Source organism: Phalaenopsis equestris, unplaced genomic scaffold, assembly GCF_001263595.1.
Source record: "Phalaenopsis equestris unplaced genomic scaffold, ASM126359v1 Scaffold000012, whole genome shotgun sequence".
Taxonomy (NCBI): Eukaryota; Viridiplantae; Streptophyta; class Magnoliopsida; order Asparagales; family Orchidaceae; genus Phalaenopsis; species Phalaenopsis equestris.
The window spans coordinates 119,851-138,076 of NW_018164454.1; the positions used below are offsets into that span (position 1 = coordinate 119,851).

General features: G+C 35.2%; 1 protein-coding gene across 1 annotated transcript; it reads right to left on the bottom strand.

Annotated features, from left to right (window-relative positions):
- Positions 1-601: 601 nt before the first annotated feature.
- On the bottom strand, positions 602-17,628 carry LOC110018334 (DNA helicase INO80). The gene is given in 22 exon segments (XM_020715612.1): positions 602-1,240; positions 1,313-1,465; positions 2,438-2,635; positions 3,124-3,280; positions 3,424-3,518; positions 4,014-4,121; positions 7,424-7,681; positions 7,807-8,358; positions 8,453-8,599; positions 8,821-9,058; positions 9,669-9,719; positions 9,997-10,158; positions 10,606-10,731; positions 10,840-11,012; positions 12,626-12,706; positions 12,807-12,915; positions 13,066-13,487; positions 14,965-15,075; positions 15,466-15,666; positions 15,748-16,609; positions 16,816-16,901; positions 17,249-17,628. Coding segments are annotated over 20 exon segments (4,449 nt in total). The 5' UTR covers positions 16,534-16,609; positions 16,816-16,901; positions 17,249-17,628; the 3' UTR covers positions 602-919.
- Between the last annotated feature and the right edge of the window lie 598 nt (positions 17,629-18,226).

Below are 18,226 nucleotides of genomic sequence, written 5' to 3' on the forward strand. Positions count from 1 at the left end.
TGCAATGGAAAAACAATAATATAAACATTCAATACTAGTCTTCATGCTTAATTGTCCATACCCTTGGAAACATTGTTGTTGTCTTTTTCTGCTTCTTATCTTAGCTATGCGATGGGTGTCCCGCATTTTAGTTCACTAACAAATTCCTTTCTTGGCTCCTGTCGTCTTGCTTGTTACTTATTATTAACTGCTATCTTCCTTGTTATATCCATAATATGTTGAAACTTGTGATTTTATCTATTAGCACACTTCATCTTAACTATGACTTCCAACATTTGTCTTTTATCTCCTATTACCTGGCTTTAGTTTTTTATGTCTTTTCTGCCCCTTTTTCTTCTTATGTTGTCAGTTTGGTACTGAACTTGATTTTTTACTTTTGTTCTTTTCTTCTCCTTTCGATATGAAGATTATTCTTGACTTGTTGAGACACTTTACCTTTGATTTCTTTACGGTTTTTTCAATCCATTTATTTTTCGTGTTTGATAAACAAAAATAACAAAGCCTCAACATTCCACTGAATGCCAAAAAAAAAAAGGGCGAAGATTTGATCCTAAAATACCGTCCAATCGATCAAATTGAAAACATCATGACTAATTGTAAACAATCAGCTTGCAAAGAGCACTATAAACTTTAAAAAAAAATTATATTTGTTGGATTCAGCTGTACATCAATGATGACTCTAACCAAAATTTTAAATATACACGGAAAAACCCAGCTACCCAGAAAATTTCACCAGAGATGGCCCTCATCGCTCCAGATTTGCATCCATTTTAAATACACTGTACATAAATCTGAAGAATTTCTCACCTGAAATCCAAGAATTCCTCGCGAGCACGTTTAATTATGCGTACTCAAGACTTCAGGGCCAGCTCCTCTCTCTGTCACTTTAGAAATCCTCTGAAATACTCATATCAGGTTTTCAATACTGTTCTATCGTGTTGCCAGATTGTAGTAATCCCATGGCTTCGGGAGCAATGGCTGCATCAATCCCATGAGCGTACTCGAATGTGGATGGCGGAAAATGTTCGATGGAGTTCAATGTGACTGATCCCGAGACAGAAGAAGGTGAAGGTTCGAGGTTTCCGTTGGCTCTTTTCTTTGGTCTCTTTGGTTTGGATGGCTTCTCATCCAGAACCATTGGGCTAGCTTCATCTGCCTCCATAGGTGATTCTGCAGGAGTGGAAGACTCCTGAGAAATCCATGATCTTGCAGAGTTTTGTTTGTCAGAACCTGATTTCCTCTGTTGTACATAAAAGGGGTTTAGAAAACAGAGAAATCAACCAAAGAGAACGAAACCGAGGAAGGAAAATACCTTTTTGTTGCTGGATTTTTTACTTTGCTTCTCAGCAGGTTCATCATCTGCACCTCGCAATTCAGCATTTTCAAGATCTTCCAATGATACCAATCCATCAGCATCGACTAGGATTTCCTTGTTTCCTCGTTTCTTTTTCTGTCGATCCTTAACCTGGTAAAATATAAATAAGAAACAGAAAAGTTTCCACTTGAATTCAACAGTTCTGATTGCAAACTCATCATGATTCAATTATAATGCTAAAGGGCAATTTGCAGAAGAGAATCAAACTGAAAGAGAGTAAGATACATCAATTATATTAAGGATCACAGTTAGTATTTTAATATAGCTATAGCTTTTTAATTGTTTCAAATTTTTTTATGATGAAGAAATAGCTTCGTACAACCAGATCTTCTAGTATAAAAATTACAAGAAAACTGCTATTCGACATCTCTAAGTAGTAAAAAGTCTAGATACCCAATTCCGCTACTTTTTCCGACACCACAGTGCACTGAGATGCAATTGATATTCCCCCGAGGCAAATCCTACAGCTAATACTGTCAAAGGCTATTTTCCCTTTTATTTTTATTTTTTTTTTTTTTTGGGGGGGGGGGGGTGCTCTCGGCTATGTTACCAACCAATATGATGTATGCTAGAGCATCAAAAACTATTTTCTTGAATGATAAATTAGAGCATGGCTAGCAAACTAAAATGCATGTTTTTCAAATTTGACCATCCTTAAGATTAGGGTTGTAGCCGAGCCAAGCCGACTTGAACAACTCGGGCTTGGCTTAATTAGTGGCTCACGAGCTAAAGCTCAATGAGCTGACAAGTCATGCTCGAGCTAGCCCCTGCTCATCTCATTAAGACCGGGCTCGTTTAAAATTATATTCAAAATATATTAAAATTCAACACTTTATTATTACAATTTTAAAAATGTTCCAAAAATGATCCTTCTATCTTTTATATCAACTAATTTCTTATTATTAATCTTATAATTGCTCATTCTATTTGTCAGTTTATCTTGAATTATTATTATTTTCACTTTCATAATAAACAAACTGCATTCTCAAACATGTAGAATTAAGAGCTCGAGCTCAAATTCAATTAAATCACCAAGCCTGAAATGACATAATTATTCCAAACCTGTAGTGGTATTTCTCTGAGTTTCTGCTCCAACTGGGAATCATCTAGCAACAAAGAAACAACATCTTCAGTCCTCAATAGATCACCTTGAACATGACCGCCCGTCATGACCAACTGCTGTACTGTATTTTTCTGGCTTGCTCTTTGCAAAATTTTTTCTTCAACGGTCTCTTTGCAAATCAACCGGTACACAGTCACCTTAAAGAAAGAGAAAGATATGAATAATGCAAAAGAAAGAGAAGCACAGCAGCTAATGTCAAATAAGCACGTATAATTTCGATTTACTTCATACTTGATGATTATTAGGGTAGAAAACCGCTGCTCAAAGGACCCCTAGTTACACTGATGTATCTAATATGTTTTTCTTTTCTTCTTTTTTTTTTTTTGGAAATTTACATTCGTAGCACACAATTTTTATGAATTTGTACAACCCACAACTAAACTTTCATATTTACAAACATAACACTTCAGTGTTTTAAACCTATACATGAAAAATGTATTTCACTTTGATAATAGTGCTATTTTTTGTGATATTAAAAATTTGAGTATTATGTGTGTAAATATGAAAGTTTATATATGTAATACACGAGAATTGTACGCTTTATATATTTCATGTATAAAGTCTATAAAAAATGAAACATAGCACAATATAGCAGTTGAGCAAGTTCAATCTAGTGATTGCATACCTCCTTAGTTTGACCTAAACGATGAGCCCTATCCATCGCTTGTAGATCTAGAGTCGGGTTCCAATCACTTTCATAAAAAATGACAGTATCAGCTGCGGTTAAATTTATTCCCAGCCCACCAGCTCTTGTACTCAGCAAGAAGACAAAAATGTCATTCCTGCAATACGCAATAAAATTATAAAATTGCAAGTTGGAGGAATACATTAACAAATAATTAATAATTAAAATTAGGGACAAAACCAAACAACGCATTGTTGAAAGAACATTAAAGATCTGCAGGACAGGCAAGGCTATTGATACCTGCGTTGGAAGTCTCTGACCATGTCACGACGGTCCATAATAGTGGATGATCCATCGAGTCTAAAATACTTATATTTTCTGTAATTCATATAATCCTACAGAACAATCAAAAAGCCCTTAGACCATGCGATAAAATTAAGGGGCATTAATATACATACCACCCAAATCTTTCATTCCATATATAAAAAACAACAAATTTAACTTTTGAAAAAAGTGAAATAAAGCTTTTCATGCAAAGGTAGGATCGCATGTATGTAAAAATTGAAGTTTAGGAATTAGATATGTAAATGCATAAAAATTGAGTGGTAAGTATGTAAATCTTCCTAAAATTAAATAAGCAGAGAAAAGATGAATGTCAAAAGATGATGTATATCAAAACTAGAATTTAGAAGCACGGGAGTCATTGGAGCAATGAGGTGAAACATCATGGAGATAAATATATACATAAGCTAGAATATAGAACCTAAAAAGACATTAGTGATGATCAATTTCAAAGTTGAAGCAAACTAAAATGCTTTTTCAAATTTGAAGCAAATAAGTGTTGCAAAAAGTGTACAAATGTTGCCACAAGCACAAAAGAATAGCAATACCTCAAGAATATTCAACATTCTTGTCATTTGAGCAAATAGAAGCACACGATGATTTTCAGCACGAAGGCGTTTCAGTAAAACGTCCAATGTTTGAAGTTTACCAGAATCCTGCAATAATAATTATAAAAAAAATTCAAGTGAATTAAGCAAAAAATTTCCACATTCTCTGCACATAGAAGCATAATATTATGTTCATGCAGCACGATCCATTTCTTTTATGGGTTCTTCAAAAGAGCTCGGTTTTTGTAGGAACTGGTTTTAGCTCTTTTTCCTATGGTATATAAAACATTAATTATTTATCATACTAAAAAATGCTCCTTTTAGGGGTTTATATGGGATCATGTTATGCAAGCTTAGCCTAAAAGCAATTTAGCCTTTTATTAACCCAAGGATAATTGAATCTTTTATTATTTATTATTGTTTAGTATAAACAAATCCTAATAGGTTTAGGGTTGGGGATGGATGAGGTTGGGGTTGCCTCAAGATTAGGATTTGGGAGAAAGTTCCTACCTCTCGGATAGTAGGATTTAAAAGAGATCGCTTAACCTTTATGTATTCGTGTTGAGTTGTTTGGTGTTCCAAAAACAAAATTACCCTTGGCCTTAATTTCTAAGTGAAATTTTTCCAATAATCATATCAATTAGTATCAGAGTAAGATTTCTGGAAAACAACAAAAAGGAGAAGCAACCGAAAACATCTTGATGCATTAAAGAATGTGAGATCGTCATACAATCGCAATTAAAGCTTGCGGAGAAGGAAATAACGAGATCACCGCTTTTCTTAGCGGAGAAGGCAACATCGAGATTGCGGTACGTGATTTGGTACAGAAAACAAAACTGGGATGGAGGCTTAAAAAACACGAAACTCATTCCTTCTTCGCGGAGAAGGCAATGACGGGATCGCGATACGTGATTTTGCGGAGAAAGGAATGACGGGATCACGGCTCATAGAGACCCGTCACTCCCATCTTTCGCATCCTCTGGCTTCCAAATATTGCGATCAAAGCTAGCTGGAAAAGTGTCAACGAGATTGCACCCATATTACACCCCCTCCTGCTCCATTTTGAAGATCGCGGCATATAGAGACTTGAAACTCGCGTGCTTGTTGGGAAGGCGATGACAAATCTTTCATCCCTTGTGAAGAACGACAAGTTAAGCTTGTTGGAAAGCATTGAGATTCAAGCAAATTTTTCTGAGCTAGGTGAGAAAATCATTGCTTCCTAATCGTAAAAAAGTCGCAATTCGAGCCAACTGACTGCAATCCAATCAAGAAAAATAGTCCCAATTCAAACCAACTGCGAGATCACGACATACAAGCGTCGAAAACGACATGAAGTAATGACGAAAAAAATAGATGATTTGGAGAAATTGAAGGAGCATGTGAGCCAAATCATATATAAAATGGAGAAATAGTTCTCATCATTAAAAGGGCGATTTACGTTCATAGAGGTGTGATTTTCGTCCATGGAGAGCAGATTTATGACCCTAGAAGAAATTATGAAGAGGTTGATCGAGTTTCACGCAAACCTAAAGCCACTTGCAATAGAATTGAGTGGCGACGACATGAGCAAACTCGAGCGGCAGTACTTGAAAGAAATTATGTAGCATCCAAGCAATTGGAAAAGTGTCGGCAGGCGGAATTGGACGTGCGATTTAGGACTGGAGAAGATCAATTCGAAGGATTTCGGGCAGGAACAAGGAACCACGGTGGGTGGTACACTAGTGGAGTGTTGCATTCAACTAGGAAAATGCCTTTTGTTGTAACAGTCTTTTAGGCGGAAGGCAAGCGAGGAGTTATGGGGGCATGAGGGTTGAATATGAGGCGAGTCGGACTTATGGAAAGAGGAAATTCAATATGGGATGCAAAACGGAACCCAACCCCTGCTTAGTGTGCGAAATGAACTTCAGTTGAGAGAATTGGGAAGTAGACTCGCGCATAAGGAAGTTGAAGATGTCAATCTTTGAAGAAGATGCCGCACACTGGTGGGTGTATCGGGTGGGGCTATATTTCACGGTGTTAGGTCTAAATGGGGAGGAGAAGCTCGTGGCAAGAGGGTTATATTTGGTAAAGAAAACCCTAACATGGTTTCAATGGAGGGAGGTTAAATACCTTATATCCTCGTTGAAAGAATTTAAGGATTACTTGTTCGAACATTTTCGAGTCATTTAGGTAGGAGACTTACACAAGCAGTTCTTTGCATTGACTCGAGAAGGGATTGCCATGAAGTATTGGGAGAGATTCGAGCTCTTACCGGGATGGTTGAAGGGGATTTCTAAAGTAGTATTGGAGAAAAATTTCATGAATGAGATAAAGCCCGACATATGTGCAGCACTCCAACTGATGAGACCAGAGAGATTGGGGGAGACGAAGAAGCTAACCCAAATGGTGGAGGACAAGAGCCACATGGAAAAGGGCAACAAAAGCACCATCATGGGAGAATTACACAAGCCTACAAGAGTAACTCTAAAACCACGAGACCAAAAACCAATATGATGTCATTTCAGGGGGAGGTGTCGTAGGAAAAAGAATATTGGGGTCCGTCCAGGTGTCAACTTCAAGCACCATACAGAAACAAATTCAAGAGAAGCATGCAAAGCGGTTATGCTTCTTGTGTGATGACAAATTTACCCCAAGGCACCGCTGCGAGGATCAGATATTAAAGGTTCTCACAGTGTGCGATGAGGGAGCATGAGAGCTTGATCCGACAACAATTTCCTTTTATCCAACTTGAGTACAAGGTACTTTTTGGGGAGGGGACTATTGTTACACCAATTTAGCCTAGGGGTAATTTAGTCTTTTATTAACCTAAGGGCAATTGAATCTTTTATTATTTATTATTGCTTTGTACAAATATACCGAAATAGGTTTAAGGTCGGGGATAGATGAAATTGTGGTTGTAAGTTTTAGGCTTAGGGTTTGGAAGATACTTCCTCTCTCTGGAGTAGTCAGATTTAGGAGAAATCGTCTGCCTCTTGAATTGTAGGTGCTTATCTTTTATATATTCGCGTTGAGTTATTTGGTGTTACAAAAATAAAATTATTATTGACCCTAATTTTTATGCGGAAATCAGCCAAGAATCACATCATACACCTTTTTTTTGTTTTCCATTTTATGTTTTTTTTATTTTTTTTATTTTTTTATTTCAAACAAAACATGTTAACTGTGACTGATTAAGATATGATTATTTTTTTAAAATGTTAAGAAGGCGTTTCGAGTGTTTTCAAAAACATGTTTAATTATTTTTAGAAACAAAAAATAAAAATATAATGAACCACATTAAACAACATGCTTGTGAAAACAAAGGAAAAATAAAAAGCAAAATTAATTCCAAACAAGCCCTTGGTAACTTGATATTTAAAATAATTCAACTTTTTAAATGCTACTTGATACTTTAGGAGTATTTCCATTACCGTAAGCATTTTAGCAGGGTCGAAGCTTTGGATGGGTGGACTAGAACCAAAGATCTTGTGTGATAGCTCAAGAACAGGCTTGAAACAAACTTCTTTCGTATTAATCTCTTCTATCAAGTGATGGGGATTAACGGGTCTTCTAGGCCCGTTAAACTCAGACGTACGAGCAAACCCAAGAAACAGCCTCTTTGCCCAAGGGTGGTGCAACTCCTCAACCGTTCGAAATGCAAAGTTTCTGTCAGAGCAATAAGCATTTATCTGTGAAGAGAACAAATAAAACGACAATAAGATATACAAAAAAAAGGTGAAAATACATTTCTATAATTTTTAATATGTTACACTCTTCAGGAAAAAGAATAGTTTTCGTTCATTTCAAAGCATACCAAAGGAGCCCGTGCTCGAGGTATAAATGCATAGGACGAACGCAAGAGCCTGATGTTCGATATTAGCCTTTCATGATGAGAAACAACTAGAGGTTCAAATGGAGCTTCTCCGGGACCTGTCGCGAATCTTCTCTCGAGCAATCTAGCCTCAGATTTAGTTGGCGATAACAGCAACCGTGTAACAGCTCTTACTTTTCCTTTCTCCAATTTATTATATTCGAGGTCATTGCCCTCCAAATCCATAAAAATGTCCAATATTTCATCAACAAACGTTGTATCCCATCTTACTATGGAAAAAAATAACCTCTCTAGTAAAGAACACCTTGCGAGAAACGAGACAACGGACGGAGATAGATTTATTAAACGAGTAAAACCGAAGGTTCCAGAAGTTGTGTAAGGCCTTTCTGTACAATTTGAAAATATTGATTGATGAATATTTTTGGCTGAAAATATATTAAAATGCCTCTCCAAAGATTCCCGAGGTGGAAGACCAGAAACTGGATACGGAGTTCCAGCACATCTAGCAATTTCTTGAAAGAGAAGCTTAGGAACCTGAAAAATATGAATTTACTTAAGAATACATGTAACAAAAGACTAAAAAAAAGTAAAAATTCCATAGTAAAAAAACAGCTAAAGAAAAATGCACCTTGTATGATATAGGATTACAATCTCCAGAGTAGCAAACGTCCTCTAATTCCCCGAAGGATGGGGGAAGCAGAGAGTTGGGTATTTCTGCAAAGTGCAAGTATGAGCTACCTTCATTTCGCTCAAATAATTCAGGGTGGTTGCACACCTATCATTTAACAGAAAGAGAAAGTTCCTTAGTCAGCATTATCTCATCTTGAAAAAACAAAAAAGCATATTTTGTAGCAGAAAGGTGCAAATCATAGTTCCACACCAAAAGTTTCTCAATTTCAGTTTGATAATGGAGGGATGAAGCAAAAGAGAATTTAATAGCCTATTTTTTATTTAATGTCCCCAAATACAAACTACAAGTTGTCAAAGAAAAAGTACCTTGCGTAATTGAATAACAATATTCATCAAATTAACAATTTTTTTTTCATTTAGATGCCCACGATGCCCATCTAGAAGCTCAGACAATGAAATTTTGTTCTTTATAGCTTGATAAAAAGCTTGTTGTCGTGAACTTAGTTTACAATGCACCGTGATTTCCTTCTTCAAGGTCATTTCTGATATGACATCTTTCTTAACTCTCCGCAACATGAATGGCTTAAGGACAGCATGCTGTAAGAAAAGAAATTATAATTTTCAGCTTCGCAAAAAGTCAAATAAATGGCTCATTGTTATCAAACTATCCGACAAAAGAACCAGAATATTCAGAAAATAAGGCAAATTTGAAGGTCATTTTTAAAAAAGGCACTGCAAATAAGACTAGAACGATATTGTATACAATATTTCCAAATAATAAAATATAGGAATAAACAAGGACTAGTTTTAGACAGCCACCAGCAGGAACGATATTGCATACAATAGTTCCAAATAATAAAATATAGGAATAACCAAGGACCAGTTTTAGACTGGCCACCAGCAGGTTAATAGCCAGAAAGTTTTAAAACATGAGATTCAAAAAACTTTTTCCTTCTCATCATCATTAAATCTTCTCATCTTCCATTCTTTTCTTTATATAATTATCATTATTATTAAAGCAGTAATCATCATTTGCCTTAATCCAACAATTTAAGATCTACTTAATTAACCCTGCACCATTATAATTAGTGCATGGGGAGTGAGCAATGCCTAAGACAAGTTTTTTATGCCATTTAATCAGAATAGCGTATCAAAATGAAAAAAATTATATAAAAGAAATAAAAAAATACCCAGTCTGTTAAGCTGATGCTCATTTAAGCTGATGCTCATTTAGAGTACCTCCATGCTCTGCGTGGCTCTCAATGCTGCCAAGGTTAACCAGAGCAGAATGAAATACAATATTTGTCACAAAAACGAGTATTTACATACATACTACCCAGTCTATACTTCGATTTTTACATGTATACCATCCAGATCTTTCATATCACATAAAAATACCACTATTTTAACTTTGAAAAGCATAAGGTGGTCAGCATGCAAAATATGAAGTTCAAGTGTGGCATAAGTAAAAACAGAAGAATTTTGCAGTATGTATGTAAATCTTCCAAAAAAAACAAAAAGAATGCAAGTAAGATGTAATACCCCTTCGAAAACCATTCATTAAATTGCTCGTGACTATCGAACAGAGTTGGCATGATGAAATGAAGAAGGGCCCATAACTCTGCCATGTTATTTTGTATGGGGGTTCCAGTCAAAAGCAAGCGATTTCTACAGTTGAAGCTCAGCAATGTCTTCCAACGTATGCTGTACAAAGGAATCAAGAAAAAGGAAATGCATCACGTAAAACAATTCCTAAAACATGAATTAATCTACGTGGCACTTATATACTTAGGACACAATTCTTGTGCATTTACATATCTCACAACTAAACTTTTATATTAACACACATCACTCAAATATTTAATATCAAATAAAAAATAGCATTATTACAACTTTTTAAAGGTGAAATACAACTTTTCATGCATAGATTCAAAGCACTAAAAGTGTTATGTATGTAGATATGAAAGTTTAGGCGTGAGATACGTAAATACATAAGAATTGTGTTATGTATGTAAATTACCCTTAATCTAATCATGCCTGGTAGTCACATTTCCTCATGACAATAATCAACAGGATTACAGAGAGAAACATGCTATAACAAATGAACAAAAATGTTGGCAGTAACAAAATCAGAAATGCAGGTCAGCAAACCTATTTGAACTCTTTATGGCTTGCGCTTCATCTAAAACCATATATTGCCACTTCACCCGACGCAAATATTTCTCATCAGTCACCAGTAGCTGATAGCTCGTAATCAAAATGTGAAATCCCGCTTCCCTAAGAAGAACAAAGTAAAAATTATTCAATGCAATAAAGAATTCAGACAGAAATTTCTTAAGAGACAAAATTTACCATTTTAGGAAAAGAATAGGAGAAATAGTGTACCTTCTATATAGGCGCTTTGGATTAATATTTTTCCTTAGAACCATCCTTTCAGAAAGTGCACCCCAGTATGGAAGTGTCTTTAAATCAGGACAGAAACGATTTACTTCATCAGCCCAATTATTTAGAACGGATGCGGGTGCAACAACCAGAAAAGGGCCCCATATATTTTTCTCCTGCAATGAGTTGAAGAAAAAGGAAGAGTTATAATAAACCCCAATATCCCAATAAAATAAAAAGCATGTTGGTGTGAAATTGTAGTCATTTTAATCTCCTTAACTATTTTATGAGGATCCCAGATATTTAATGTGTTCAATTTAATCTATTAAACCGGCAAATATGTTCAAAATAGTCACTCTAATGGGTTATTTTGGATCAGAGTTGAGAAATCAATTAGACTATTTTGGATCAAATTTAAGGAGTCCACAGACTTAATTAAACACGTGAATAGTCTGAGATTAGAACAGCTCATAAATAATACAAGGACTATTTCTACCATGTTCTCACTCTTCTACTATTCAGCTATGCTACTTTGGAGGTTGTTGTCCCAGTTATGAATCATTCGTTGTAATTCCTTAGATTCATTATTTATATGGAAATTCTTGCACTAAAAGCAACTACTATGCAATTTGTCTTCATTATAATATCAAATTACTTTGATATAACCAAATAACAATTAAGATAATTTTATTATTTTAACATTTATCTCATTATTTGAAACATCATATAAAATATTATAATGATCAATGATGTCATCTCACTATTTCAATCTTATTTGAAATAGTAATTTAATCTTCACTCCATTTTACATTTAGCTTTAACAACCTAAAAGCTTATAACAAATTAAATTTATCATACATAAACGCGATTGCATTCATAGTGAAATTAACACCGCTTGTCACAAAATTATGCATAAAAAACTAAAAAAACATACCAGAGACTCCAAATCACTACTTCCGCGCATCCTTCATCCATCTATCACACTCAACTCAAATAAGACCTCGCACTGACTCCTAATCAACATGATCTTGCTCTAATCTAGTGCTCGCATAAAGACAAACTACTCTCAAGCAGTCGGCCTTGCAACCCTAAACACTATAAAGCAACACTATAAAGCCGAATGAGCTAAAGAGTTAAATGAGTTTTTGTGGTTAATCGAAGAGATATAATAAATATGTATGACAAGTATTATATTATATAACACATTAATATTATATTATATTGTAATATAATAAAGAAAATTATGTAAACTCATTGAGTTATTGCCTCGAACTCTAGAATCATCTGCTTATGCTAAAAAAAGTGTAGCGGCAATGAGACATAAGTCCTAAGACATTTGTTTGCGCCTCGGATCGAGACATGCCTCAACGAGTGCCCACCTTGGATGATTTTTTTAAACGATGACTTAATTGACTAAAATTCCTTTCAATTTTTTACCTTGTGTGTTAAAGTTGTATGTGTGATTTCTATTAATACTATGCACTATCTATCTTCAAGGGAAGTCATTTTGTACTACCATCAGGTTCGTATTTTACTTAGATAATTTCTTTCTTTGACATAATTTCTTTAATATAATATATTATTGTTTCTAATTTTTTTAATTTTAGTCAAGTTTTATGCAATTGGAATTATAATAGTGACGAAACTGCTAATTAATTTTGTGTGCTTCAAATTCTCATTAATTTCTTCAAAATATACAACTATCGCATTACCATTTGGATTTTTTTTTTTTAGATGGTCTTCTAAAAAATATAAACACTTATTTTTCCCTCAACAAAAAACAACAAACCTCAGCTAAATGAGCCAAAAATGCCATGGCCTGAATCGTCTTTCCTAATCCCATTTCATCAGCAAGGATGCCATTCAAACCCTTCATAGTTGAGAAAAGAATAATGTCAGATAAAAAAGCTGATATCCTACAGAATCTCATTAACAAAGTAGAAAGACATTTTTTCAAGCCAGACCATTACCTGTTCATAACAATTAACAAGCCACTGCAACCCTTTTAATTGATACTCTTTGAGAATGCCTTTGAACAGCTCTGGCGTCAGTACAGAAGATTTTATGGGCATTGTTGATCTGCAAATAAAAATTTCCTATTCTTTTCATTAAGAGCAAAGTTCCAACAGAAAATATAGGTGGGGTGGAATCATGAAAATGTTGGAAAACAGAATAAGTAATATGTTCATTCTTAGTTGTTGTTTATGAATAGAGTTCTTTGTACTTAACGGGTGCAGAAGGTCCATGTTTGAAGATCCCGTAATCAATGATTCATTTGCTGCATCTGTAGGTTGAGCAGCTTGCCTAAGCTTCATGCATTCAGTGTCAAATTCATCTGTTATCTTCCTCTGCTGTGATGCAGCATGCTGTGCTGCTTTTAGAGCTTGTTTTTTTAATTCAGCTTCTTCAGGATCCTCTTCTTCTCCAGATTTAATATCTGCACTTCATTTCTTTTCTTGATCTTCACCCTCCGCAGCAGGTAAGGTTTCAGTGGGTTGTGAGGAAGTTTTGTTCTGCATAAAATGACTGTAGAGCTCTGTTTGTGATAGTAGAAAGTTGAGCCTCTGCTGCTGCCTCTTCGCTTCTCGAAGCTCTTCTTCACGCTTCAGAGCTTCGGCAGCATCTCGTTCCTCCTTTTTCCTCACTTCTGCCTGTTCACAGAAGTTTAATGTTAAAAATCATCTGAAAGATCCATTATAACAAGATAAAATAATTAAAAGTGAACAAACAACTAGCAACAAAAGCTCTTAAAAATAAGGTGAACGATCCATTTTTGCTTTACATGCATAAAGTATCTACTAAGCATCACATACAAGTATCTTTTGCACTTGTATGCATCATTATAAATCATCATCACCAGCATTAGCCTTATCCTAGTTGTCCGGGATGGCCAATTTGTGTGAATAAACTCAAATATGCAGTTTGGAGTAGACAAATTTTCAGAAGAAAAAATTTAAATTTTGATATTTGCTCAAGAAATGCAAGATATATGACTCATATGTAGTAAGTGTGTGTTAAAATATGGAGCATACAATATCGCATGGAATACCCAAATTAATTGCTGGTGGTACAAAATGTTAATCTTTGCTAAAGGATGTATTTTGATGGGGGATTTACCATACACGACACACAATTCTTATGTATTTACATATCTAACACCTAAAAATTAATATTTACAAACATAAAACTCAAAACTTTAACATTACATAAAAAATGCAACTATTACTCACTTTTTTATAGTGAATATACATTTAAATGCATAAATTTTGATGTGAATAATATACTAAAGTATTATACATGTGGCTATCAAACTTTGGGTGTTAGATATGTAAATAGATAAGAATAGTTTGGTATGTATGTGAAATTTCCTATTTTAATTTAGGAGCAGTTACGATACATCAAACTATAGATTGTAGTTATATAAGTACATAAGAATAGTTTGGTATGTATGTGAAATTTCCAATTTTAATTTAGGAGCAAATTTGATACATCAGCTGTAAAATCATGGTTATACCAAATTAATAACTCCCTAAAACCATGAGATGTTGCTCCTTGTCATTTATTTTAAAACGTTCACAGTTCAATTTATAAGCCATTTCAATGCTTCAATCATCTTGCTCCATGTGACTTATGCTTTATAAAATTGGTGGTTCATGATCAAGCTGAAAATCTTGGAATCAAAGATTGATTCTCACAATTGTGAAGAGTACTAAAAAAATGTGCCATATAAACTTCTACAGAAAATAGATTTTCACATATAATTAACATTCACTAAAACAAACACATCTACACCCAGTCAAATTCATATTATATTTCTTCAGTATTATCGATATTGCTAAATGGATAGTATATCTTATTTGTAATTCAAATCATAGCCATCCTGCACATGATGTTTCTAAAGGCAAAAGAAAAATGATTACTGTGGTGCGAGTGCAAAGTAATTCATGCTCATGAGACTCAAAACTTAACTAAAGCGTGGCTAATTTTGGTATATTCCACAAGACTTATAAATACACTAACTTCATAGGATCACAAGTACTTTGAAAAGATAATACCAATAAGTTTAACAAAGAGTTTGCAAACGCTTAAAAAAGAATCAAGTAATTTAAAAAAATAAAAAGAGTTCACCTGCTCTTTATCTATTCTCTTCCACAATATCAGCACGTCTCTAGCTAGCTTCCTTGTCCGAATTGCAGCAGTTCTCATCAGCTTTAGAGACCTGCTAACTTTCACTTTTACCTGATAAAAATAGCATTGTTAGAGGCAAAAAATAGAGAGAGGCTACCCAATAGATAAGGAGGAGAGAAGACTGAGACAAAGCAAAAAATTAACTATTGCAACTAAAAAAAGGGAAATTTACATACATAGGACAAAATTCTTATAAATTCAAACACCTACAGTTTGATATCACTTTGGTGTCATAAAACTATACATGAAATGGTGTACTTCACTTCTAAAAAGTTAATAATGGTGGTATTTTTTATGTGATGCTAGAGTTTTAAGCGTCATAAATGTAAATATGAAAGTTTAGGCTTTAAATGAGTAAATACATAAGAATTGTGCGGTACGTATGTAAATGCCCCTTAAAAAATGACCTTTAGAAAAGAAAATCAAACCTAAGCAAGATACCTCTTTTTGGCAGTTTTCTGAGCAGCGCTTGGCATCAGCTATTTGCTTACGAAACAAGTTTGTTAATGTCTTGTGATGTTTAGGAATATCTCGTCTTGCAATAGTAACCCAAACTTTCCCAATCTTATCCATCTCCTCTCTTTCAATCACAGATGGATCTTTTTTCACTATTTGCATTTTAGGCAAACTGCGCTCAACAATCTGAAAAAAGTAAGAAAAAGATATCACACTTCGCAATTATTAGGACAGAAAATGAACCCTGATAAAGTGGCAACAACTCACCTCATATGAGTCTCCTCTTTCCAATACTTTCACATAATAAAGTTGCAAGGTTCCAGACTCTGACATAATTAGCCTTCGAATCCTACCAGCTGCACCTTCAGGAATTGAGTAAGGATCCAAACTAACATCAACTTTGAGAGTGAAATCTTGATTAGAGTTATTTGATGAAAGAGCCTTCAATCTGGCTTGGAGTGATTCATATTGGGGTTGAGTTTCACTCAAACATCCTCGATTTTGACCATCTTGTCTCCTATTGGAAGCAATCATAGCTGCTAGAGATCTTAAATCCAGATTATCTTTAAGGAAATTCTCTTCTATCTTGATTTCTGAATAACTTGGCAGCTTAAACAAAGTCAAAAGCTTATCATAAGTTGGAGGGATACGATATGTAATTCCCTCCCCAATATCCAAATAAGAAGAATCCAATGAGGAAGGAAACCTATGGCTTCCTCCATATTCTGATTCAAAATCACCTTCATACCATTCAGGTGACATATCCATCTCATGAAATGTCTTTTCCTCCTTCACAGAAACTAAAGATTCATTGCCCAACTTCCCCCCTTTCAAGCCATGATTCCTTTTAGAAATAGGCACAGCCATTCTTGCAGTGCCTGAAGCTAATGAAGAATTATTAAGCTTCACTCTCCTGTACTTCTGCACATGTTCACTAAGCATTGATCGATAATGCTCGTCAGAGATTCCAGTTCCATATTCATCACCATCATCTTCATTGTCTTCAGCTTCTTTCCTTATGAAAGAGTTCAAACCACCATCAGAATCAAACATCGTGTTGTTCTCCTAGTTAGATCCGAAGACCTGTCGATTACAACAACATTTGAGCGATCCAACAAGGTTCCTCGTCCTGACAAACCCAACACAAATAATCAGCAATATGAAGTCACATTAAAAAAGAAAAGCAATCCGTCATAATTAATTGGGCACCTTAAAGAACTCATCCTCATATCTAAATCCAAAATAAACTTATTATTCTCAAGCAAGAAACAAAACTCAGCAGCTATTAACTAACTAAATTAAACTTGAAATTAGCAGAAAACAAAACTGGGCAACCTGAAATATGGCTAATAAGTATACCCAACCTTCGCTATCCTCGCTCTCATCCTTACCACCGTTGGGAGTTAATAGTTCGTCAAAGACTGCATTGAAACCAAGAAGAAAAAAAAATAAAATAAAAATCAGCATACAAACATAAGATTTCAATGAACTAAATAACACCTCCAAGCACCGAAACATGTCCTCAAAACATTTGCACAACTCCTATCAAAACAACAAGAAAACTACCACCACATAATTTTATAATAGAAACAAAAAGAAACAGTTTGATTGCTAGCGCAAGGCTACCGTACAGGAATTACAATCAAAACCACGGGCCGCAAATTCAGAACATAACCTAGGAAAAGCCCGTGTTCCCGGTGGAGAAAGAACCAACGACCTCCCTAACTACAAAAAGGAAGAAACAGAGGATTACTTCTAGTTGCCTCACCTCGGCTCCATGATCGGCCTCGACTTCAATTCAGATGTACAGGACCGGAGGAGACGTGAGAGGAACAAGAACAGCGCGAATTATAGGGAAGTCCTAACCCTAGGTCGGCGTCTAACGACTGAAACGAGGGAGAGGAATTAGAGTTGCACGAAAGGGATGTCACGTGACAGAAGCACGTGTGACCTGGCCAATGGAGGTATAGAGGAAACGAGAGGAAGCTAGGGATGCAAATTGGCATGGCGAGCGTGCGACGAGACGAAGATAGAGAGAGAAAGTTGTAAAGTTGTGGAGGTGGAGAGAGAAGCATGTTTCGGAGGCGAAAGATGCTATCGTGCACCGGTTAGTGGGGCCCGTTATCCTGCGCCCAGGGTTTCAGGAGGTCCCGATTCCAGACGATGAAGGGGAAAAGGGTATAATCGGTAATTTAATTTTGTCCGCTAAGGCAGGTAATTTAATATTTTATAACTTTTGCAAACACTGAATAAAAAGAAGTTATATTTCTTCTATTTTTGTAAAGATTTCTATCGTAAATTTAGAGTGTTTTATTGTAATCCCTTTCAATATCTCTTCACTGAATATCTTCATTAATATCTTATTTTAAGTCAAATATGTATGTGTATACACCAATAATATTAGCACTAATCTCAAAGTCATTAGCACTAATCTCAAAGTCATTAAACAGCCCAAACGAAGGTCAGGAAAATAGAACATCATAACACCCTACCACCGTCTGCTAGGGGTGTAAACAAGCCGACCATGAGTGAGCCCAAGCTCAGCTCGTGCTCAGCTCGTTTATATTTCGAGCTCAAAAAGTGTGTTCGTGTTCGGCTCGTTTGTTTAGCGAGTCGAACACGAGCCGTTCACGAACCAAGAGGTGTATTTCAAATTTAATGTAAATCATAAGATGTTAAAGGATTTTGGTCGTATTAAAGACTATCATGCAATGCATAAAATATCATTTGAATCTAATTTAATATT